Source organism: Podarcis pityusensis, assembly GCF_964106645.2.
Source record: "Podarcis pityusensis genome assembly, chromosome: Z".
Taxonomy (NCBI): Eukaryota; Metazoa; Chordata; class Lepidosauria; order Squamata; family Lacertidae; genus Podarcis; species Podarcis pityusensis.
Window position 1 is genome coordinate 41,215,709 of NC_138044.1, and position 25,321 is coordinate 41,241,029.

Here is a 25,321-nt window from a genome sequence, read left to right on the forward strand (position 1 = left end):
ACATTCAGAATGCATCCCATTGCTCTCAATGGGATTTATGCTTGAAAGCACATTCTGATGCAACAAGGCTGATCCTATTGAGGGGCTTCATGGCAAGGGCAATGCAGCTTCATTTGTCCTCACTGTTGTTGCCACATGTCCAAATCTTCATTGGTTCCATGATGTTGTCACATTCACCAGTTGATCCCTGATTGACTAAAGTTATATGTGGATAAAGGAGAAGAAGCCCTGTTGAAGTTACAAAGAATGGTGCTGAGGCAGCAGCCATTGAGCGGAACTATCACTGCAAATGGGTGTGAGGAAAAACAGCAGCTCAAAAAGCAGAAGGTAGAGATTGGTGGGATTTGGGGGTCCAGCAAGAGCACCCCTTTTGCCTCAGAAATATGCATGGGTGAAAAATAGATACAGCTCTACTTAAAACTTGCATTTTCCTGGGATCACGATGTACATGTGCTATGATGTGAAGAACTGACTTCAGATTACTCAAGAAATGTGTACTTGCAATGGCTTAAATTTATTTAAAGCTTAATAGCCTAAACCTGACTTAGCTTAAAGACCACCTCTTCTGATGTGTCCAGTTGTGATTTCTAAAATCCGCCAGGAGCCCCCACTTCATGATATAATCCTTGTGTCAGATGCAGACCGTAAAGGCACAAAGACAGGTATTCTTGGTGGATTCCCTCAGTTATGGAACTCCTTTCTCCTGTAGACTCACTCATGTCCAAGCCTGACACCTTTCATAAGCATTGCAACACTTCCTTGTCTGGACTGACCTTTGGAGACTATGGTTAAGTTAGGAAAGGAATGGGGAATTTCAGCTGAATAGTATTCCATTGTGCCAGGGAACCCTCACCATCCCAGAAGCTTTAGGGCAGGGGTATGCAACCTAAGGCCCGTGAGCCGGATGTGGCCCAATCACCTTCTCAATCCGGCCCATGGACAGTCTGGGAATCAGCGTGTTTTTACATGAGTAGAATATGTGCTTTTATTTAAAATGCATCTCTAGGTTATTTGTGGGGCACAGGGATTCATTCATCCCCCCCAAAAAAAATAGTCCAGCCCACCACATGGTCTGAGGGATGGTGGACTGGCCCATGGCTGAAAAAGGTTGCTGACCCCTGCTTTAGGGATTTGGTGGGTTATAAATCAAATAAACAAAGACCATGAATTCTGCCCTAAGCTGCTCAGAGGAAGGGCATGATAGAAAGGCAAACAACAGCAGCAGAAACAACCTTCCATTTTCTAGCCCATCCATCTTTTCCCTGCTTTATTCTAGATCTGATATCAAAAATCGAACTTGCCGGAGGTTTGGGAGCCATCCTTCTCGTGCTGGTTTTACTTATAACGATCTACAAATGCTACAACATAGAACTGATGCTATGTTACAGACAGATGTTTGGAGGTGACGAAGCAATGGATGGTAAGTGCACTTCCAAAAAACTATGACAAATGTTGTTGTTTTCTGTTGAGCATCCAGAATGCTGAATAGCTACTGTGTCCTTTGGAATGGAGAATAGATGTGAAATGTACTAAGGGCTTTGGGGGAGATTGATTAACAACAACAACAACAACAACAACAACAACAGGCAGGCACAATCCGCTGGGAAGTTTGTCTGCAGACGCACCGTTGATATTAACAGGAGTTGTGAAAAGCATGGTATTAGCAATCAAATAATAATCACAATATATTTAGTTAAACTCCTTATGTACCACTTAACTGCAGTAGTCTGTATTGCAAAGGTACAATACAAAAAATGAAAATCAGTTAAAACTATGACATCAAACTTCAATTAAAATGCCTGATGAAATAATTTTTTAAAAAATGCATTCAATAGGTGTTGGAACTTCAGCAGGGGGAGGGGACTGTCTGACATCAACTGGCAGGGAGTTCCACAAGACTGGACCCACAATACTGAGCACACAGCTCTTGGTAGATATGAGGTGTGCATCTGAGCCATTGGGGGGCACTAACAGTAACTTCCCTGAATACCCCAGTGATAGGGTTGGGATGAAAGATGTCCCTCAAGGTATATTGCTTAGATAGGTCCCTTAGGTATAACACTTAGATAGAATATAAACAAGAATAATTTAAATGCACAACAGAATAGTTCCATCAAAATATTAAAACAACCTTCTGCAATTAAGATGTGCAGTGAAACAAGCCCATTAAAACAGCACACAGCAATTGAAACAGGAGGTTCTGGTCAGAAGATCAGCGGAAACAGGTGTTTCTTCGGATGCGGCCAGTAATTCTTGGGGGAAACTCCATTGTCTCAAACTCCTTGGGGAAAATTGGTGTCTGACATGCTGCATAGCAGCAGCCACACACTAAGCAGGGGCAGCAGCAGCAACCAAGTACCGGTAAGTGGGTGGGAGGGGAAAGGTGATGGGTTTTGTTGGTTTGAGGTTGGCTGGACAGGCAAAAGGAAAGACAATTGGAAATTGAGTGGCCCAGCCTGTCATCTGCCTCTTCCTTAGTCTCTGTGTTGCCCTTGTAGAACTCAGCAGGGAGGAGGATGGGGGCAAGGGATAGCTCAGTTGGTTAGAGGGTGGTCTGATAACACCAAGGTCATGGGTTTTATCCCCATAAGGGACAGCTGCATATTCCTGCAATGCAGGGGGTTGGACTAGAGGCCCCCTTACAACTCTATGACAAAACTAAAATTAGTTGGCACTGTGTACCCTTGACTTTGACTCCCTTCCTTCTGCTCTACTAGTCCCAAGGGGCACAAGCCACTACTGGTAAAAAGGTAAAGGACCCCTGACCATTAGGTCCAGTCGCGGACGACTCTGGGGTTGCGGCGCTCATCTCGCTTTATTGGCCGAGGGAGCCAGCGTACAGCTTCCGGGTCATGTGGCCAGCATGACTAAGCCGCTTCGTGCGAACCAGAGCAGCGCACGGAAACACCATTTACCTTCCCGCCGGAGCGGTACCTATTTATCTACTTGCACTTTGACGTGCTTTCGAACTGCTAGATTCGAACCACCAACCTTTTGATCGGCAAGCCCTAGGCTCTGTGGTTTACACCACAGCGCCACCCACTACTGGTACCATGCATCTAATTGCACGACAGGGTGGGATATTCTTCCTATAAACCAGAGTTTCCATCATCCAGTTGCTGCGTCACACTCCATTGTTTACCAGGAAAGCGAAAGATTTTCACGCTCCTTGGGGGTTTAAAAGCTGATTTCCTTTTGCTAAGCGAACCATGCCAGGATCCAACTTCGGCCCATCCATCATCTAGCCTTGCTCTCATATTGAAATATGCCAACCCTGCTAGAACCAGTAACAGCTCACTAGAACACCTTGTTTTCTTCAATAGGAAGAGCAGGGGAATCAATTCTCTAGCTGAGAAAAGAAATGCCTGCACTTTCCCTGATTCTCCTCACAAGTCAGATCCACCTGATGAAAATTTGGGTAATTACCATACTTTGGGGGACACATATGATTGGCTATTTAGCCTCCCTTTTTTAATACAAAGTATTCTTTTAGATTTGCTGCTAATGATTTCTTATCCTCCATCCCCAGTTGCTGTTGTTGATGATTGTTCAAAATAATAATAATAATAGTAGTAGTAGTAGTAGTAGTAGTAGTAGTAGTAGTAAAAAAAATTATTTATACCCCACCCTCCCCGGCCAGAACTGGGCTCAGGGCGGCTAACACCAGTAAAATTACAGTAAAATCATAATAGGAAAGAGACCCCAATTTAAAATACAGGTTAAAATGCAATTTAAAATGCAGCCTCGTTTTAAAAGTAGCCCATAGATCAAAACCATAAGGGGAGAGAAACAGAAGGGTCAGACTGAGTCCAAACCAAAGGTCAGGTGGAACAGGTCTGTCTTGCAGGCCCTGCAGAAAGATGTCAAGTCCCACAGGGCCCTAGTCTCTTGTGACAGAGCGTTCCACCAAGTCGGAGTCAGTACTGAAAAGACCATGGCCCTAGTTGAGACCAATCTAACCATTTCACGACCTGGGACCTCCAAAATGTTGTCATTTGTGGACCTTAAGGTCCTCCGCAGGGCATACCAGGAGAGGCGGTCCCATAGGTACGTGGGCCCTAGGCCACATTCTGAGCATTCTGTACTTTTATCTTCACTGCATCAACTGTTCGATTTTTCATTTTCTGTTAATAATGGTAGCTTCTCACAAATACTTATCAGAACTACCTGTCTCAGCCATGTCTTTGCCCCCAGCAGACCTGAGAAGTGATATAAAGCTTTGTGCCTCTGCATTAAAAGCTCCGGTAAATAAATGCATTCAATATATACATTAAGCCAGTTGCATGTACAATGTAATTGTGTGTTAATACAGGCAATGAAATTGCTTAGGTCTGCTGGTTTCATTTACAAAGTTCCCAGTCCTTTGAAACTTCCTACGAATGTTGGATGTAGAAGTACAGGGGTTGAGAAGAAATACATGTTGATGCTTGACATCCATTGACAACTTATCAATATTTAATATATTTAACACAAACTGACAGTACATAATATGTGAACAGTTCCAGGTTCATTCTCCAGCAGCATCTCCAGGGAGGGCTGGGAGAGACCCCTGTCTGAAACCTGGAAGAGCTGCTGGCAGTCAGTGTGGAGAATGCTGAGCTAAGTGAGCCAGTGATCTGACTTGGCACAAGGCAGCTGCCTATATTGTTAGCTAGCACCGGACCCAGGCATTCTTCATTATCTCACCGGTACAAGGACATAACTCACCAGTACAAGGGTATTTCTTCTTTCTTTTCCTTTCTTAAAAGTGATTTGTGGTTTTATTTACAGACAACAAGGAATACGATGCCTATCTCTCTTACACAAAAGTGGATCCAGACACACTGGACTGCGACAACAGTGAAGAGGAACAATTTGCCCTTGAAATCTTGCCAGATGTTCTGGAGAAGCATTACGGTTACAAACTCTTCATTCCGGATAGGGACCTGATCCCTACTGGGAGTAAGTACCCGTCACCTTGGGGTATGAGACTACCTGTGCAATTCTGCTAAGCAGGGATGGCCCAAGACATTTTGCTGCTGAAGACAAAACTACTGGCTCCCCACCACTGCCACTTCCACTGTGTGCCTGCCCTTGTGTGCCCCCCACCAGTGGCAGAAGGAGGAGGCCAACAAGCGCAGGGCACGCTCCAGGGAGGTCAGATCTGCAGCTGGTCCCAGCTGTCTGGAGTCTGCCACCCTGAGGCAACTGCTTACCTCAGGCATAGGCCAGCCATGCTAAAAAAAAAGTGCATGCTGATTCATAAGCTTCCGCTTCCTTTTTGTATGGCCCTCTCCAAAATGAAATACAAAGTCCCAACAACAATGAGGCATGACTGATGAGCTTTACAAAAGGGGTAGCTCCTGGGCACAGCTTTAACCCAAGGCCAGGGAATCTGTGGCTCTCAGAAGTTGCTGGACTGCAACTCCCATCACCCCTGCTCATTCATTGGCTATGCTAGCTAGGGTTGAGGGAGCTGGAATCCAACAACACTTGGTTGGAAAGGCACAGGTTCTACACAACCTGCTGTCAAAGCTAAAAGGTAAAGACTCTGGGTCAGAAAAAAGCTACTTGGTAAGGAAGGAAATTCTGGAGAAGACAATCTCCTGGTGACTGGCCATGCCAACTCTAGGTTTTGGAGGGCCCTGTGGAACGAGGTAGCCCATGAGCTTATCTCCTCTTCACTGGTGTCCTCACTGCCTTTGGGCCCAAGCTGCACACCTGCCTAGTGAGAAAGTGTAAAGTCTGCCACTCATTGCTGTCCCTGCCTCTTCACCTGCACTCTCTCTGCATGCAAGCTTGGTTGGTGACCAGCACAGCAAAGAGGAGAAACAGAGCCTGGAGACTCTGGGAGTTGACAGTGGGCCCTTTGCAGAGGTGTGAGTCTTGGAAGGTGCCCAATGATGTCAACCTCTGAAATCAGTTCCGTCAACTAGAATTGCAGTGCCAAGGTCTAGCAAAAATGCAGCTCTTATTTGCTTTTGCTTTTACATTTGTCACATTCACTTCTTTGTTTGCTTGTGGCATTTATACCCTGTCCTTTAGCCAAGGAAGCACCTTCTAAATATCAATAGTAGGATGGTCCCTGCCTCTGGCTCACAAACTAAAAAAGCCATGGCACACAGGGAAGGAGGAATAAGAGGGAGGGAAAAGCTCAGACACAAGTTATTGAACATCTTTATCAATGACTTGGATGATGGACTCCAGGGCATCCTGATCAAATTTGCAGATGACACCAAACTGGGAGGGGTGGCTAACACCCCAGAGGACAGGATCACACTTCAAAATGACCTTGACAGATTAGAGAACTGGGCAAAAACAAACAAGATGAATTTTAACAGGGAGAAATGTAAAGTATTGCACTTGGGCAAAAAAAATGAGAGGCACAAATACAAGATGGGTGACACCTGGCTTGAGAGCAGTACATGTGAAAAGGATCTAGGAGTCTTGGTTGACCACAAACTTGACATGAGCCAACAGTGTGACGCGGCAGCTAAAAAAGCCAATGCAATTCTGGGCTGCATCAATAGGAGTATAGCATCTAGATCAAGGGAAGTAATAGTGCCACTGTATTCTGCTCTGGTCAGACCTCACCTGGAGTACTGTGTCCAGTTCTGGGCACCACAGTTCAAGAAGGACACTGACAAACTGGAACGTGTCCAGAGGAGGGCAACCAAAATGGTCAAAGGCCTGGAAACGATGCCTTATGAGGAACGGCTAAGGGAGCTGGGCATGTTTAGCCTGGAGAAGAGGAGGTTAAGGGGTGATATGATAGCCATGTTCAAATATATAAAAGAATGTCACCTAGAGGAGGGAGAAAGGTTGTTTTCTGCTGCTCCAGAGAAGCGGACACGGAGCAATGGATCCAAACTACAAGAAAGAAGATTCCACCTAAACATTAGGAAGAACTTCCTGACAGTAAGAGCTGTTCGACAGTGGAATTTGCTGCCAAGGAGTGTGGTGGAGTCTCCTTCTTTGGAGGTCTTTAAGCAGAGGCTTGACAACCATATGTCAGGAGTGCTCTGATGGTGTTTCCTGCTTGGCAGGGGGTTGGACTCGATGGCCCTTGTGGTCTCTTCCAACTCTATGATTCTATGATTCTAAGTTCTTAAGAGTTTCAGTCCTGATAACACAGAGCAGGTGCAATGTCCAGGCCATTATATTTTCTACAATCATGTTACACCAGAAAGAAAAAGCAGGCAATTAGACCCTGTGAATTTCTGTGGTATCAGAATGGCTTCCATCCACTAACTCTTCTACTGTGCAAATAAATGTCCCTTTCCTTTACATCTTTTGCATTTAATTTCCACTGGCACTAAGACATAGTGAACAGGTTTTCTCCTCAGGATGAAAGTTTTAAACTAGGATTTAAAGTGTGTTTTCAAGGGAATCTGGTTAGTGCTGTTGCAGAAGTAATATGCACCATTGTTCGTTTTAATACTGGAAACTGTGGAGGATTTGCATGAAGGAAAATATGTGAGGGGCATATAACAACATAGCAAACTTCCTAACCATAGTTAGGCAATTGAGAATATTCTATCTGCACTCTGCCTGTGATAACAATTATAAAATGCAAACAGACATTAAAAAGAATTAACAACAGGAGAAATCACCCCCAAACATTTGTTAGTATTAAAGGGTATGTTTTAACAGCTTAGCCAAAGATTTTATTACTTTATTATTTGCGAATACCCTTTCTCTAAATTTCATTGGGTTGATTAATTTGATGAAGGTAGTAGTAGCACTGATCCTAATTAACCCCAGATGAATAGGAAGTCGAGCTGTTTGTCCCTGGAACTTAGCAACCAATGGATTTTGGCACAAATAGCATGCAGAAAACAGGTTGTCTTTCTGCCTTTTCTATAGCATTCAAATTAAGTTAACAACATGATTTTGGAAGCCAGGGGAAGAGAAGTGTTACAACCTGTTCTGCCATTGTTCAAGTGAACACTGATGTGCATGCCATTGTGCAAGACTAGCCCATTACCTGCTTGGGAAATGCTACTAAATTCATTCAGGACTAGAGTTCTCATGGCCTATGGACCACATTCAGGCCTCCAGAGCAATTACATTTGGCTCTTGGTGGCTCTGCCAAATCAGGTTGCATTTATAAAAAAAAAAGTTTTGCAGACTTGTTTTCTTGTAAGGGGGGAAACCAGGCACCATATGTATTGCATACCAGGAGCTGTCACCCCTGTCACTTCATCCACTCCTCAGATATCCCCAACAGCTTGTCCCACGCTCCTCCTGCCCCAGGTACCACACCCATTTAAAGGAGCAGAGTGGTTGCTTCACACAGCAGCTTGCTAAACCACTGTGTGAAGCACCTCCTGCCCCTCCCACCTTGCTGCAGAAACATTTAATGAAGGGAAGTAGACTGTATGTATGTACATTTTTATTTTATTGGTATCCCATTCATATTTTGGAATGGTGAAAGGCCATTGCCCCTGTGCCTGTGTAGCAGGTCTTTCAAACTCATCCTCAGTCCTTGTCACATACTATGATAGGGATGAGAAATCTGGTGCCTCCCAGGGTGGTAGGACTCCAATTCCCATCGGCCCCAGTCAGCATGGCCCAATGGCAAAAGGTGGTAGGAATTGTGGTCAAGCAATGATGTGATCCAGAAGAGAGTTGGGCAGATCTCTTTTGGTTCCCTCAGTTTCTCATTTTTCCATTTGTAAATTCAATTCTCCACATTTCTACTGCAATTTGCAGTTTTTCCTAGGGGGAAAAACTCCTCGTGCAAATTTATCGGCATTTTAGTGAATTGTCTCCTAATATACACATTTGCATATGCACTTAGACTAATGTACACACTGCCCCCTAACAAGTGTATCACAAAATTTAGAGGCATGTGACTTCAGAGGATGCCCATGGTTCAGTTCTCAAATCGTGTTCGAAAAGTTGGATTAGTAGGTCCACCTTTAAATACAAACTGAATCAAATTTCTTCCCCAAATCTACCATGTGTCCTTCAGATGTTCCTGAACTTCACCTCCCAGCATCCAGGATAGTTCAGGATAATGGGAGATGTGGTGCAATAACATCTGGAGAGCTAGCAGTTACCTGTCCCTGATGTAGCCCAACAGTCCTATCCTGCATGGCCAATGATCAAGGATGAGGAGAATTGTAGTCTAGCAACATCCAGAGAGGCACTTGTTCCTCATTATTGGTGTACTGCTGTTCTGAACCATAGGACCAAAGGAGGACTTGTCAGAAACCTTGGGTGCAGGGATACCAAAGAAGGATGTCGAAAACTCCAGATTGATCAGTTCTAGTGCTTTATTAAAAGAAGGTGTAGACTTACAGCAGATCAGCTTGTCAGGTCTCCCAGCCTTTACAGACACAGGACAGACACTGCAGCAAGGAGATGGCTTGTTCTCATCGAAGCAAACATGTACACATCCTTTATGAACAAAGCAACATACACCACTTTGGCCTAGACTTTCCATCACTTTACCTAACCAGATGAGGGCATAGGTGGCAAACACCCAAATCTTACAGATAGTTTCCCCTTTTTGGGTTCAGAGCCCAGCACCCCAAGCCCACAGATAAGATTAACATCAAAGCAAGCCAATTAGCCTATATCAAAGCAAGTGAATATAAACATATCTGAGCTCATTGTTACAGCAACTACCAATTAATTGTGGGGTTATTTTGAGTAGCACGATGGTGGTTGCAGAGCCTCCAGAACAGTTCACCTTTGGTTCATCACAACTGCTTATCTACACGCAGACACATAGCAAGTTAAAACACACGTGAGGTATAACTATACACTCCATGAAGCCAATTATGGGAACAATTATTTTTTGTTTCATGTACAGCTGCTGTTTTTCCCAGGCGTAATTTGTTTTTGTTTTTTAAGGAGTGAGCAGAATCAAAGTATTTTAAGTCACAATTATTATTATTTTCTATGAAGAGAACAAATGCTTCAAATGAATCGGCATCCTTGCAGGTGCCTCTCTCTAGACGGGATGGCATTTTCCTTTGTGTCCACCTGTCATTCAGGCACTGCAGCAAAGACTCATCAGCATAATTTCAGAGAGTCATTAACCATCATCAGAAATATACACTACCTGAGGACGTCAGCTCTCATTGCTAAGCATTGAGTGATATATCCTGTCACTTCCCTCCCTTGCAACTGGGACGATTCATGGTTTCTGAAAGGATTTTGATTCTTTCACGCAGAACGGAAGGAATGCTTAATCTCCACCAAATGATGACAATGCAGAATATGAATTTGAAAGCAGGCTGCTTTGGGTTTCTTTAAAAGAATTTTTTTAAAGAAAAACCCTGAGTTTGCAGTAAATAGACCCCTTATTTCTAGTTGGGAAATAAAACTTCCTTTCTAAGTCAATACCTGAGGTGCCTACACAGTTATTCATGGAGGACAGGCCAATGATTAGGTAAGTAGAACCTCCACATTCAGAGCAGTATACCTTCTGATATCTGATGCTGAGAGCAAACAATGCTACTCTCTCTATTAAAAAAGAACAGAAAAAATACTTGCCCACTAAGATGAAAGACAGGAAAAGGCTGGTGCACTGGTCCTTTTCTAAAGCTGCCGTGATCTGTAAAAACAGGCATTGCCATCTTGCTCACACCAATGACTTAATTCTTTCTCACAAAGGAAAGGTTAAGCTTGTCGGATTGTGCCTTTAGGTCTGGCCTCACAAGCCAGCCAGAGCTTCCTGCTGTTGCTCTTTGCAAGCCTGTGGATTTGGCCAGGGTGACAAAAGACAGGGCATTGGGTTCCACCTGCTGGAAAGATGCTCAGCAAGAAGGGGAAGAGCAGTGAAAGTAAGCTATCAGTTCTGACTGCAGTGCCAGCCCTGGGGAAAGGCATGCTGAGCCTAAGCCTTTAATGCCTTGGTTGTCTCAGTGTCCAGTAACATTTTTCTTGTTTGCATAGATGTGTACACAGTGGAAGCAGACTGCATGGCTGTAGCCACCACAGCACAAAATCTTGAGCTGCAGAATGTGCTGCTGGTGAATCTACACCTTCAGGGCTTGCACAGGACACTGTGCCACCTGAGGTGCTTCACTGCTGCCCTCTTATTTATATTGCATTTTTGTTCTGCCTTTTCCTCTAAGAAGCTCCTAGTGGGTGGGGTGCATGTGTCTATCTTCCCCATTCTATCCTCACAACAACCCTGTGAGGTAGGTTAGGCTGAGCCTCATGGTTGAGTAGGGATCTGAAGCCCTGTCTCCCAGGTCCTCTTAACACCAGTTCTCTCTCTCCACCTGCTGCCACCATCTTCTGCCACTGCTTCCCCACCACCAGCCAGCTGCCACTCACCCACCAATTGCCACCTCCCAGGACCCCCAGGACCACACTTTCCTATCTGGGCTGCACTCTGAGGAAGGCATTGTAGTCAGGTGGCCTCAGGCAGCACCTGTGCCACAGCTGTCCGCAGGAACAGCAACCAGCAGATGTGGTGGTGATGAGAAAAGGCAGCTTTGCAGGTGGGAAATTGGGTTGGGGAGATGCTATCCACACACCCTCTTGATCTGCCACCTGAGCCGCACAGTTCATTCTGGCTCACTATGGGGCTGCTCCTGATCCCTACCAAAAATGAATCTCAGTGCTGTCAAATAATTGGTCATAATTTCACTTAAGGGTCAAAGTCGGTCTTATTTTGTTTTATTTATTTTATTTTATTTGGTATGTTTATAGACTACCCTCTTCAGTATAAAGTATTCTTGCATCTTTTTTAATAGCACAGATAATGAACTGGTGGTCCTCCAGATCTTGTTGTATTCCAACTCCCATGAGCCCCAGTAAGCATGACCAATGATCAGTTATGGTGGGAGTTGTAGCCCAGCAACTTCTGGAATGGCAAAACTTCCTGAGAACTGCCATAAATTTTATGCCATGGGGAGGAATAGCCTTTCCATTTTGTTTACCCCCAGCACCTGGTATTCAGAGGTATCCAATTTCTGAATATGGAGGTTCTGTTTAACTGTCATGGTTTATAATTACATGATCATACATAACCATTTTGGAAGACATGCACTGGAAAGAAAACTCTATGAAGCAAGAGGCATGGTGGTTGTTCGCCATTTAATTTTTTGAGCCTTCTGGACAAGTGACCATCTCCACATCTCGCAGCAACAAATTACTAATGGTTTTTATTTTGTTTTTTATCAAGGTAGAGAAAATGTTAAAATGGCTTATGGATCTTCATAAATTTAGGAAAGTGTAAGCATGTGTTGTGTTTTTATACTGCTGATGGTACTAACATACCTTTTGTCAAATTGTTCTTTAGGGCAACATATATCCCAGCATAGGCACTCAATTCAAGGGGCCGAGGAACTGTGGGCCTCCTCAATGGGGGTTTGGGGGGGCAGGGCCCCCCATTTTTGGAGCCAGGCACAGAGCGATGTCAGGACGATGTGTGACATTGCACACGTAACGTCAGGATGTTATACATGTGATGTCAGGACGTTGCATCGGGCGCCCTCAGTGTGCTTCAGAAGATGGCGCCTCTGAATCCCAGTCCATTTATTAGCTACATTCAGTAATTAATCTGTTTGTATCTGATCTGGAAAGGGGTTAGCACATGAAAAAATTGCTTACATGGAGTCCAAATCTCCATGCCAATATCTTCAATTTTAACAACATTCTACTCCCACTCCTATATGCAGTGTTTGTTCAGAACCTGGTGGAGTACAATACTCTCCAAAGTGATAATTGTGCTCCCAAGAGCTTTTTCATACTGTCCTTGCCCCCATAAGAACAGAATGGTCCATTGCAGCCCACTTGATTTTGCTTACTACAAAGCAGCTCGAGATGCACTTGTGCTTTAGCACCAGACACATTGCTGGAGGTGTTTTCCCTGTGCACAGCTTCATAAATATGTGATAGAACACCAGTGTAGCTGAGTTTTCCTGTTCACTTCAACCAAGGAGCCAGCTCCACTGAAGTGAGTGGGAAACTTTGTCACACAGGTTTTCCAAGTACAGGTTGGAGCAGCTGCAAGAAATACTGTATAGGCATTCTCCCCTGTGCAATAGTGGTGGCTCTTCAAAGTCCACCAAGATCACAGAGATGGAAAATAAAGGATCTAGGCTGTTCTGAACTTTAGCAAGCAGTCTAATGGAAATTTGCCTAAGCGACTAGAATTCCAATTTCAATTGGCACCAGAAAAGATGAATTTATATCACAGATGAAACTGTGGCTCGTCTATATCCAAAGCTAACCCCATAAGTGTGGACAAGCTTTCAACCATGATGTGGATTTTTAGTATTGATTGATTGATTGATTGATTGATTGATTGCATTTATATCCCAATGAGCTTAGGGTGATGTATATTGTTCTCCTCCTCCTCATTTAATCCCCACAACAACCCGTGAGATAGGCTAGGCTAAGAGGCAATAACAAGCCCGTGGTCACCCAGTGAGTTTCATGGCAAGTGGGGATTTGAAACCTGGTCTCCCAGATCCTAATCCAACACTCTAACCACTACACTACATTAATTCTGATTGATCCATTTGTGATCAACCCTCCCCCCCACACACACTTTGTTCACCTATGTTTATTTCTGTGCCTTTGCTAAGAAAATAGGCCCTGTTTCTGTGCTGCAGTTTGTCCAGTACCCTGTGAAGGTGTCAGGGAAGGGGGTGGTCAGTAAGGTTGAGAATTTATCCTTAATCTCTTGTGTCACAGTGAGGCATTAACTAAGGCTTGCAAGCTTCCAGCACCATGTTGTTCTTCTGGGGAGGAAAGCAAAGTAGATGCACATGAATCTATGTGGGCAATTTTTGCTGCATCTTAGCATGTGGTTGTGTTACTCTCCACTTCATACAAAGTGTATATAATGCAGTTCTAAGGCAGTGCTTCAATAGCAAACTGATATTTGCACTGGAATGGACCCAAAAATTCAGTGGAATCATTAGGGCTTTCACCAGAGTTTTGATAGGCTCGCTGGTTCCCTCTCCCATCCTTCTTTGTGATAAGAATCTAATAAAAAGAATTGAATATTGATGTACGTTTGATCCTATGAATCAAGATGATGGTGCAGCAGTTAAGAGTCTTCTACACCAATAATTTGGCAAAACAGTGGTATGAAGCAGGAGTGGGGAACCTTTGTACTTCCAGATGTGGTTGGACTATAACTCCCATCACCCTGTGTCATTGGCCATGTGGAATGTGGCTGATGGGAGCCACAACATCTTGAAGCCCACAGGTATCCCTGAGGCTTGCTCCTACTAGCCCATAAAACCACTAAACCATTTATTATCATGATCATTATATGCTGAACCGCACAGCCAAAACTGTATGTGGGATGAGTTCCACCTGGAACAACCCCTACAATGTGCTCTTTCTTCTGCAGGCTCTTCTTCCAACTGGTGCCCCTATCTTCCAATGGAAGGAGAGTTGAAAGAAGTAAGTAGAGAAGGACTTCGGCTAGTCCTCCTCTCCACCAGGGGGCATGGGTGAAATGGGAGGGGATTGTCTGCCCAGCTCTTCTTGTCTGCCCTCCTGCCAAAGAGGTATCTGTGGGGACCGCAAGTCACTAGTACAGTGAAGCTGTCTGGATCATGGCGGGGGGAATTATTTGACATTTGGAAAATATATTTGCCATCTGCTTTATAATAATAATACCATGAAACAAAACTGGTTCAGTATGTTGGCTCTAAGGGTCCATTTCCTGTCATATTTACAATCCAATGGAGGGCAACAATCAGGCTGGGCAATGGCTGGCTCTTAATTCATACATAACCCAACTTTGTTTCCATGCAGTTTTATTGCTATTATGAAAACCTAAATGGATGCAGGAGAACTTTTGAGGCCTTATTTTGAATAAATTTAACAATATATGGAAATAATATAGACTGCAATTTTATTTTTTAAAAAACCCCACTTGTTTTTCGTCCCTCTTCTGGCCTGGGAACCAAGTCCTACTCAGAGTATTTCTTGTTATTATTCATTTATTATTTATTAAATTTGTAGACTGCCGTTCATCCAAAGATCACAGGGTGACTTACAACATAAAAATACAAAATGAAATCCCAAGGTATATAACAAAAACAAATCAGTAACCCACAAACAGATTTAAAAGACCAGACAAAATTCTGGTTATAGAGAACTGTTTTCACCTGGTGCCTAAAGATATGTAGTGAAGGCACCAGGCAAGCCTCCCTGGGAAGAGAATTCCACAAATGGGGAACCACTGCAGAAAAGGCCTGTTCTTGCGTTGCCACCCTCTGGACCTCTCATGAAGAACGTCCTCAGATGATGTTTTCAGGGTCTACGTTGGTTTATATTGAGAAAGGTGGCCTTTGATGTATAGCAGCCCTAAGACATTTAAGGCTTTATAGGGCAAATCCATCACTTTGAATTGGGGCACTTTGATTGGTGGCCAGTGCAATGGGGCCAGGATTGGTGTCATGTGCTCAGACATTCTTGTCTCAATGAGCAACCTAGCCACTGAATTCTGAACCAGCTGAAGTTTCTGAACCATCTTTAGAGGCAGCCTCACATATAACACAATGCAGTTATCTAATCTAGAGGTTACCAGAGTGTAGACAACAGAAGTTAGGCTATCCCTATTTAGATAAGGGCATAGCTGGGCCACCAGCCAAAGCTGATGGAAGGCCACCTGAACCTCATGCAGTTGCAAGGATCCAGCAGTATCCCCAAGCTATGTACTTGCACAGAGGGAATGTATCCCCATCAAGAGTAGGACACCTCCCACCCATCCTGTCTAGGGAACAGTGCCTCAGTTTTACCTGGAATGAACTTCAGTTTGTTGGCTTTCATATAGTCCATATGTCAGGCAAGACAACAGCCTGACAACAGTAAGGTTACCAGATTTTTTTCAATGAATCCAGGGACACTTATTGTTCGCTGTGTACATGTGAACACTGAGAAGGCTGTAAATCTGGGGACTGTCCCCAGAAAACGGGGGCATCTGGTGACCTTAGACAACTGTCCATATGTGGCAAGACTCACCAATTCTTAAATGCTTACACTACTTGCCTCTTAACTGCTGGGCCCAATTCAAATTGCTGATGTTTACCTTTAAAGCCCTGAAAAGATTGGAACCCAAATAGCTGGAGTACAGTGCATGTTCCCATACTCTCCTTCACCATTAGTACCTTAAGATCTTAATTAAGGCCCTTCCCTGAGTGGTGTGGCTTGCTTGGAAGTGCTCTTCCTTTAGAGCTTTAGCTGGCCTTGCTGTGACAAGCTCTTCAAGGTTAATACTTTGTTTGCTTACACAAATGGGCTGTGTTTGTCTTTCTCCCAACATATCTCATCAAACAAGACGGCCCAAGCAGTTTCTGTGTCAAAATCAGGCCTATTGAAATCAAACCCATTGAAATTAGAGGGACCTAAGTTAGTACTAGAGGGATGCGGGTGGCGCTGTGGGTTAAACCACAGAGCCTAGGGCTTGCCGATCAGAAGGTTGGCGGTTCGAATCCCCGCGACAGGGTGAGCTCCCGTTGCTCGGTCCCTGCTCCTGCCAACCTAGCAGTTCGAAAGCACGTCAAAGTGCAAGTAGATAAATAGGTACCGCTCTGGCGGGAAGGTAAATGGTGTTTCTGTGTGCTGTTCTGGTTCACCAGAAGCGGCTTAGTCATGCTGGCCACATGACCCGGAAGCTCCCTCGGCCAATAAAGCGAGATGAGCGCCGCAACCCCAGAGTCGGCCACGACTGGACCTAATGGTCATGGGACCCTTTACCTTTTTAAGTTACTAAAGTCCATTAATTTCAGTGGGTGTACTCTTGAGTATGACTGGCATCAAGTACCAGCCTATACTTTTGTGGGGTAGGGCTAGGAATCTCTAATAAAATTCTCTGTCTGCCCACCAAACTGCAATGCCTGTGATTCTTTGGGGGAATATATCTGCAGTTTAAATATAGGAACAGAAACATTGGAAGACATTGTTCCACTTTGCTTAGTGTTGTCTACACTGACTGGCAGCAGCTCTCCAGGGTTTCTGCCTGCAATCTCTCCAAGTGCGACCTGAAAATGTTGGGAATTGAACCTGGTACCTTCTGTGTGAAAGGCAGGTGCTTTACCACTGAGCTATGGCCCTTCCCCGATATGACCTGAGTCAATAAGTCTGAGTTCCAAAACTCTGTGCAGTGGAAGGGAGTGATTGTCTTGTCAATAGTAACTGGGGAGGAAAATTTAATATTTTTTGTATTTGGTTAACTGGCTCTCTCTTTGTCCTTCAATCTCTTTCTTATTGAAAAGAAGAGATTTGGACAGTATCACTGGATCATCATAAACAGCAAATTCCCCATTGTGGCCTATCCTAGGCAAGAGCAGTTCATAAAATATCTATAAAATGCCACCTGCATTTGTATTGCCAGATAATTCCTCCCTGAACCCATCTCCAGTGTAAATGCACACACCTTAAAACATTCTTATCTTATGTGTCAGAAGCATTTTCAAAAATGGTTGCCTGAGCTGGCATTCCAAAATTCTCATTTGACTTACAATAAATATGCTTTACCAGCATTATATTGATATGTCAGCAAAGCAATGTGTACTCCTGTGCTTTTTCTTAAAAAAAGCAAATTAAATTGAAACTGTGCACCAAGAAAAACTAGAAGAAATAAACTTTATATTTCCAAACAAATAAATTTTGCAAATGTATATATTTTCCCTTTGTTTGCATAATTTATTCTGCAGTTCCTGGTCATGCAGGGAGGGGCAATGAAGCAGAAGTGGTGTCATGATCCTGAGTCTGTAGGAAGACTAGAAAATGGAAAGGGGTGGACCTTTTTCAACCCGAGGGCCACATTCCCTACTGATTGACCTTCCAGGGGCCACAAGCCAGTGGTGGGTGGGGCTAGAAATGAAAGTGAGCAAGGCAATTAAGGTAAATTTTATTTTCGGCAGTCAGCTAGTTTCTACACACACACCTTTATCATCCATCCAGACAAGCAATTCTAGCCAGGTAAAACACTCAAGGTGTGTTACCTGGAAAGGAAACAGAGCAGGGTCAGTAGTGTGACTGGGGAAAGTTGTGGTCTAAGGAGAGTTCGGAGGGCAAGCAGGCTTATAGAGCCACATTTGAATTTGAGGCACAGCTGACTAAGGAGCCAGAGGCCTAAATTCCTGGGACCCATATCTTAGGGGAAGCTAGCAGATGTTCTAATAAGTGCCAGAGATGGGGTACCATGTTCAGGCAAAGCCTAGAGCTTACATGGAACATTTTAGAGCCTTCCCAAGCCAAAGGAGACAAACCTGCAGCCTGGGGGGTGGGGGTGGGGGTGGGAGAGGAAGGCATCCTCTTCCAGGCTGTTCTTCAGTCTGCAGCCCTGATCAGCTCAGTGCAAGAGGCAGCAGGTTGGAAGCTTCCTGATTATAATCATGGTGGCTCTCAACTTGTGGTCAGCTCTCCAAACTGGGCCCCAGAAAACTGCCAAGAGAGAGCCAGGAAGAAGGACTCAGAAGTGACAATCCAGGGATTAGACCCAGTAAGTACCTTGCTGTGGTTGAAGCAAAAGCAGAGAAGTCTGGTCTATTTGCATAAATGGGGCACTGCCCTACCAGCTTGTTCTCCGCCAGCCCTCCTCCTCATGGATGGCCCTGGGGTGGTGGTGTTTGTCAGCTTCTTCCTCCTTAATCCATGTAGAACTCAGCAGGGAGGAGGGTGGGGTCAAAAGTAGAATTAATTGTTTCATGCACTAATTGTGCAGGAGTTTTAATGCTGTGCAAGAGAGGAATCCAATTCAACAGCTGTGCTAGTGGAAACTTGTTGGGAAACACATTGCACAGTCTATTGTGGAACAAAGTTATCAGCAATCTGCTTGTGTATTTCGTTGCACAACAGCATTCCACTGGCTCAAAATGTTTCTCCATCAGAACAAGTATACCACTACGTGACATCACCTCATTGGATACAACACAAAGTACATGCACTAATAAATTATGATTTTCTGTGACTCCCATGCACATGTCCATGGCCTGTTTGGAGATGTGCATTTGCTCTTCGCATTTGAGGCGTTTTACTGCAACAAATACATGTAAACCACTAGGATATCTGTGACGCAAGAGATGACTGACCCACCTGGGCAGAAGCTCATGCCTTCTCCACAGGATATGTGAAAACAGAGAATGCTTAGGACATAGAGACGGCACTGTCATCTCCTGAGATGTGCTCTTGAATAATCTAGAAAGACTGTAGAGCTGACCAAGGTATAAGGGAGCGCTTACCCCCTACTTAAATTGCAAGGCTAATTTTTCAATTGTTACTTTGGTGCAATGTATATTTTTCTCTATTTTACTGTCTTTCTGCTCTTCCTGTTTACAGCATACCTTGACGATCTCTCCAGATGCATAGAACAAAGCCGAAGACTCATTATCATCCTAACTCCGGATTACGTTCTCAGGAGAGGGTGGAGTATTTTTGAGATGGAAAACAGACTGCATAACATGCTTGTCAGTGGAGATATCAAAGTGATTTTCATTGAATGCCCTGAATTAAAAAGCAAAGTGAATTACCAGGAAGTGGAATCTTTAAAGCACACTATTAAACTTTCCTCAGTCATCAAGTGGAATGGTCCAAAAAGCAACAAACTGAATTCAAAGTTTTGGAAGACCTTGCTCTATGAAATGCCTGCAAAGAAAAAAGAGGTTTTATCTCGGCGCCAGGTCCTAGATTCTGCTGAACAGGGACTCTTTGGGGATCTTCAGGCGGTGCCTTCCATTGCTGTGACGGACACCTCTGCTTCCTTGGTTGCCTCTCAGGCCGACTTGACCGATTACCAACAACCGGATCCAGTGCAAACCAGACATTACTGCAGAGGATATGAGTATGACATGCAGTCTGCAACCTTGCCGTTAGCCGCCATAAGCAGTAATCACCACACTTACTGTAACATACCCCTGACGCTATTCAATGGACAGCTGCCTCTTAATAGCAGCATGAAAGAAACACAGGAATTCCATAGGAACAACCCCCTGCTACCATTGTCAACAAGGGAGCTTAGCTTCACCAGCGATATATGGTAGCAAAGATATAAGCATTTTGAAACTGATTTATTGAGCATCAGTGAGACAAATTATTAAAAGGACCTTGAACCCATATAACATCAGGTGCCAAAATATTTTGCCAAGTCACAAGTAACACACTTTTGTACTTGAACCTCTTTGTTTACATTTCAAAAATTATTAGCAAGTGGTGGAGGAACCTACTTTTGTAGTTCACAAATAAGTTCATATCTTTTAATGTACAGTTTTAATGCTTCTTTATATGAAATATATATATATATGAGGGCATTGGAGAGTATTTTGAAGTAGAGTTTACAGCCTGACAATGGAGTGACATTTAATGCTATATGTGATAGTCTGTATTTATATATTAGTAATTCAGAGATATAAATGGATTTTTTTTTTTAATAGAAAGAGCATAGGTAGGTAAGAACAACACAGTTTGAAAATTTGAAACATAACAAGCTACAATGAATTATTGTATTTTCAAATCATGCCTGGAGGACACATTCCTGTAAAGGAAATATTTTAGGACATCTTTCTTATAAGATAATCACCAATACGTTTTGGAAGGTGGTCCAGGTGAATGAACATTTGCAGGTGATAGCCTCTAGTTTTCATTCAGCAAATCCTACGCTTGGAGAACACGTTGTCCACTTCACTTCCTCCATCATTTCATCCTCAAGATATTTCTCTATTCAACTGAGTGGCTGCCATTGTGTTTTTCTTAAAGAAATTAGGACATTTAACAACAGTTTTGTTTCTGTAGGGTTTTTTCTTTTAAACTTGTTTAAACTGGCTTTGCAGGTTTTTAAGAACTTTCTCCCTTTTGCATTTTATGTACCAATGGTATTGTCTTGTTAACCAGCTGCCGATTGGAACATTTCTTAGACTTCTTGACCTTGTAAAATTTGTATTAATGGTAATGTAAGTTTTGCACAGGGATATTATTATTCCCCCCTCCCTCTGTTTTCCAGATTTAAAGGTGTAACAGCTTACAAATTGACATTTGACAGAGAATGTCAGCAATAGAAAGAAAAAAATACAGCAATACTCACAAACAAAAGTGCTGCATTGTTCGGGTTACCAGTGGTATAACTTCAGTCATATTGCTAATCATCTAAAACAGAAGGAGAATTTGCATCCCCTGGGTACAACCCTGTAAAAGATTCGTTCTGAGCAAGTCCCATTGCATTGCTTTCAGTGGGCTACTTAGGATCAGTGATGGCTGGTGCCCATGGTGATTGTTGGGGTGGAAGAAAAGAAGATGGATAGCAGGTGAAACCAGAGCCAGTGACTGGCCACCTCCTGACTGGGTGCCTGTAAAAAGGCAGGCAGGCAGGTGCTAGCTGAGGGCAGGCAGGTTGGTGAGGCAATGCCCCTTTTCCTCAATGGACCAGTCACCACTGGTTCTTTTTTTACAAGAGCAACGTGGTTGCTGTTCCATTGTGGCTCCATCCCATGCCACTTCAATAATGTTATGAGGAGTTTCATCACAGGGGAAGGACCGACAATGTGGCCGCATCCTGCAATGGTATCGCCTGTTCTCGGCAGTGTGCAGACTCAAGAGTGTCCTCATGCTAGGAACCCTGTGGCCTGTCCTTAGGAGTGGGTGGAGCTGATAGTTTCAGTTTCTCTCAGCTTCAGATTTCTCCAGTCATAAATTCAGTTTTCCACACTTTTACACGTTTCTTTTTAAAATCTTCCTGAAAACCCATCAGCTGCTTAGTGCAAATTTGCATTAATATACACATTTTTGCAGAACACCCCGCCGCCGCTCCCACCGCCAATATGTATGCTTCTCCTTTTTGTATCTTATTTTATTAATATATGTGTTTCTACCCACATTTTATCCTGGTATGTGTGTTTTTGTACAAATCAAATCTTGGCTGGAAAACTGCATTGCAAAACACAAGAGAAGTGCCCATTTCAAAGGATGGTAGTGTATTAGGTTCACATATTGTTTCAGAAAGTGCGAATTAGGTCGGTTCACCTGTAAATACAAACTGAATAAACTTTTGTCCCCCACTCCTACCTGTCCCACGTGATTTCTCCCACTCTCACAAGATAGGCTCTAGAGGGCAGTGATACTAAGTATTCCGAGACTGGATAACTTCCCCCAACACCACCTTGCTTTGCACTGAGCACTTAAGAATCTCAGAGCTGGCATGAGAGAATTATCCATCTCTCTTCACTTCTGGTTATCCGAGTTAACATGTTGCCCAACCAAAGACTGCACACCTTATTCTTTTTCTTTTAATTTGGCCCTTGTAAACCACTATTTTGTCCCTGTTTCCTGCCACTGTGGGATGTCTTGTTCCAATAAGTTTGTGTGAGTCACTAACATGATCACTCTTGAGGATTTAGAAGTTCTCAGGAAGTTCAGCCTTTAAATGAGTGCTTGTGGTGGATGCACCCTGATTCTAGCCTGTATGCAAAGAAATATATATGTACAAATACTAAGGCATAGTTACATCAGCAGAGTATGTTCTGCAGCAGCGGAGGTATGTTTTGAAATGTTGATATAACATATTTAGTATAGGACGTTGGGTAGGGCAATGGTGCTTACCTGACCAAGCAGGTGGGTCACTGCTGCTTACAAGGAGGGAGAGGGACAACATGGTAGGGAGGTCAGCGCTGTGCAACACAATTGTTCTCTTCAGTATGATTGCACAATGCTAACATCTCTACCACCTTGCCCCTCCCACTTTCCCAGTAAGCAGCAATTAATTTGCTACCAGGACAGGAAAATGCTGCTGCCCCACCATCTGCTACTGCTACTGCTAAACCAAATATACACCTCATTGGACAGGGCTACTGTAGGGTTAAGTAACACAGCAGACCAGAACCTTTAGCAATGTGTGAAAAAAACAGCATAGCAGCCTACAAAACAATTGCTAGCTTAAGAATTAGGATATTTCAGGTGTGTCGCTATTTTCATCTGAGAAGTGTTGGAGGATATGAATTATGTATTAATTTAATAAATTTATGAATCAAAACAATACGAATTAATTGCCCTTACCTTGCCTGAAGGTGGGGCTCAGCAGATCTTGGCTTGCCTTGGTAGCCGGTCAATCTTTGTTCTCACCATGACCCTGATGCGTCTCCAAAGTAAGGAGACAGGGTTTTCTGACGCTGGCCTGAGCTCTACTCCCAGCACAACTGTAGTGGGCTGGGTGCTCATCACCATTACACTAACCTTTAGGTCAGGGGTGGGGAAGCTTGATAGCCTGAGGACGGCATTCCCTTCTGGAAAATCTTCCAGAGCACCTGTGCCAGTGGCAAAAGTGGGCAGAGCAATGAATGTGAATGTAACTTTTGTATAGCAGGATAACTTTCACACACACACACACACACACACACACACACCCCTCTGTCCTTCCATGGAAGCAGCCAACCAAAAACTATTGTGTGAAGTTGTGGAGCAGAGCCACATACCCTCCAACATTACTTTAATGAAAATCAGCAAGAGTGTCTCTTGGCGCTGCAGCGCAAATCAGCTTGCGTGGAGGAACAGCTCTTTTGCTCCATTAATGTAAGAGCTGGCATTTACCAGATACTAACTTTGTGTCCTGTATGTTTAATGCACCATCTTGTATGCATCTCCTAGTTGGCAAAAGTAGAACTTATATTGATATCCTTGGTTGGGTGGTGTGCATATGCTGCAATGAATTCCATGCTCATCGTGCATGCTTAGTTTCTGCAGAGAACTATCAATACTTACCAGAAAGAACTACTGCCACATTGAAAACTGGGAGTCTCTTATGTACTTGTAATTCCCCTGTGTTGACAGAATGGTTCACATTCTGAGATCCCCCTCCCCTGTGCAAGTATGTGCCTACTTTGCAAAGCCAGCTGGGCAGTTTCCTGTTTGGAAAGGAAGTAACAATGGGATGCAAACCTGGCATTTTTGGTCAATGTGTGCACTTTTACATACATGTACACAGGAACATAGGGAGCTGGCCAATACTGAATCATAATGTATAGCTCAGTATTGTCTACACTAACTGGAAGTGACTCTCCAATGCTTCCTCTTACAGAGCTAAAATTTTCCAGAGTGGCTTAACAATAAATCTCTCTCCCCAGGGAACTCTTGGATCTGTAGCTCTCTGCAGGGAATAGGGGTCTCCTAACAACTCTCAGCACCCTTAGCAAACTACAGCTCCCAGGAGTTTGGGGGGAAAACCATAACTGTTGAAAGTGGTATCATAGTGCAGATGGGGCCAAGCAATAGATTCAGTTGATAGCTTCCATATAACTATAGAATGGCATAGAAAGCACTTGCGGCATCTACTTAGGGACAAGAGAGACGTTTGATTACAACATAAAGAGAACTCACCAAACACTTTCTGAAAAGATTCTCTAACCACAAGAATGCCAAAAATAAATAAATAGTGAAAATAACATACAAAAAGGCATCCTATGGAAGGGGGAATTGTGCCTGCTAATTGTTTTTGCCAGGCATTATTGTGTACAAAAATACATATAAACAGAGAAATGTGCATGGAATTGCAAAATGAAAATGCACAATAATATGCATGCAAGTGGTTCTAGGGTTTGCGGGTGGGGGTGTAAGGCCGAGCATTTAAGAATAGGATGACCTGAACTTAAGGTTGGGGAAATGAAACATGAAGAGAAACCAAAAGGGACAGATTTATCCAGCTCAGCATCTCTTACTTGGTTTAGCAAACATAACTGTGCTGCCTATATCCAAATACATATCAGGCATGCAAAAGCTTGGAAATGCATGCCTGGAGCTGCAGAAGACAGCCCTCCATGGCATTCCAGTTGTTTTCACACTTTTTTGCTTTGGACAAGACATTTGCTTCTTGCCAATTTACTGAGGAAGTTTATCCCCTTGTTAAGCTGCCTCTGTAAGAGTTGGCATGGGCAGCAGTCACAAAATGAATGGCCCAGCGTAACACAAAATCACTGGCAGAGGAAGAGGCATGCGGGGGGAGTGCACTGCCCCTTGCAGCGCAATCCCGGTGGGGTGCCATCACAGCTACTCCCATGCCCATGCTGGGCGCCACGCCCCCCAGGATGCATGCCATGCCCCTACGGGCAGCGCGACATGTCCCCGAGACGCGCACCAGCCCCACCCCCGCCTGTTCTCCGCCCCCCAGTGCCAGAGGATGAAGCTCTGCCACTGCACAAAATGACTGCCATGTCTAAAAGAGCAGTAAATGAGACAGAAGCACAAACTGCTGTGGTATCTCCACCACCACCACCACCATCAACAGTGGTGAAGAAACACTTCATCAGCCACTGCTTACAGGGAGACGCTCTTTGCCCCTCTCCTCACATCAGAACAGAGACAATGGTGGGTGTCCAGTCCTGGGATTATCGAATGAAATTTGGTCATGTTTTATCAGGGGGGTTCA

At 43.9% G+C, this 25,321-nt stretch overlaps 1 protein-coding gene across 5 annotated transcripts in view; it reads left to right on the plus strand.

Moving 5' to 3' along the window:
- Positions 1-21,965, plus strand: part of IL1RAPL2 (interleukin 1 receptor accessory protein like 2) — a 492,821-nt gene extending 470,856 nt beyond the window's left edge. For all 5 annotated transcript variants that reach the window (XM_080991115.1, XM_080991116.1, XM_080991114.1 and 2 more), the window contains 3 exons: positions 1,277-1,420; positions 4,771-4,941; positions 19,258-21,965. In XM_080991115.1, coding sequence (XP_080847241.1) covers positions 1,277-1,420; positions 4,771-4,941; positions 19,258-19,958 — 1,016 coding nt within the window. In that variant the 3' untranslated portion in view covers positions 19,959-21,965. The remainder of the gene's footprint in view (positions 1-1,276; positions 1,421-4,770; positions 4,942-19,257) is intronic.
- Positions 21,966-25,321: the final 3,356 nt, after the last annotated feature.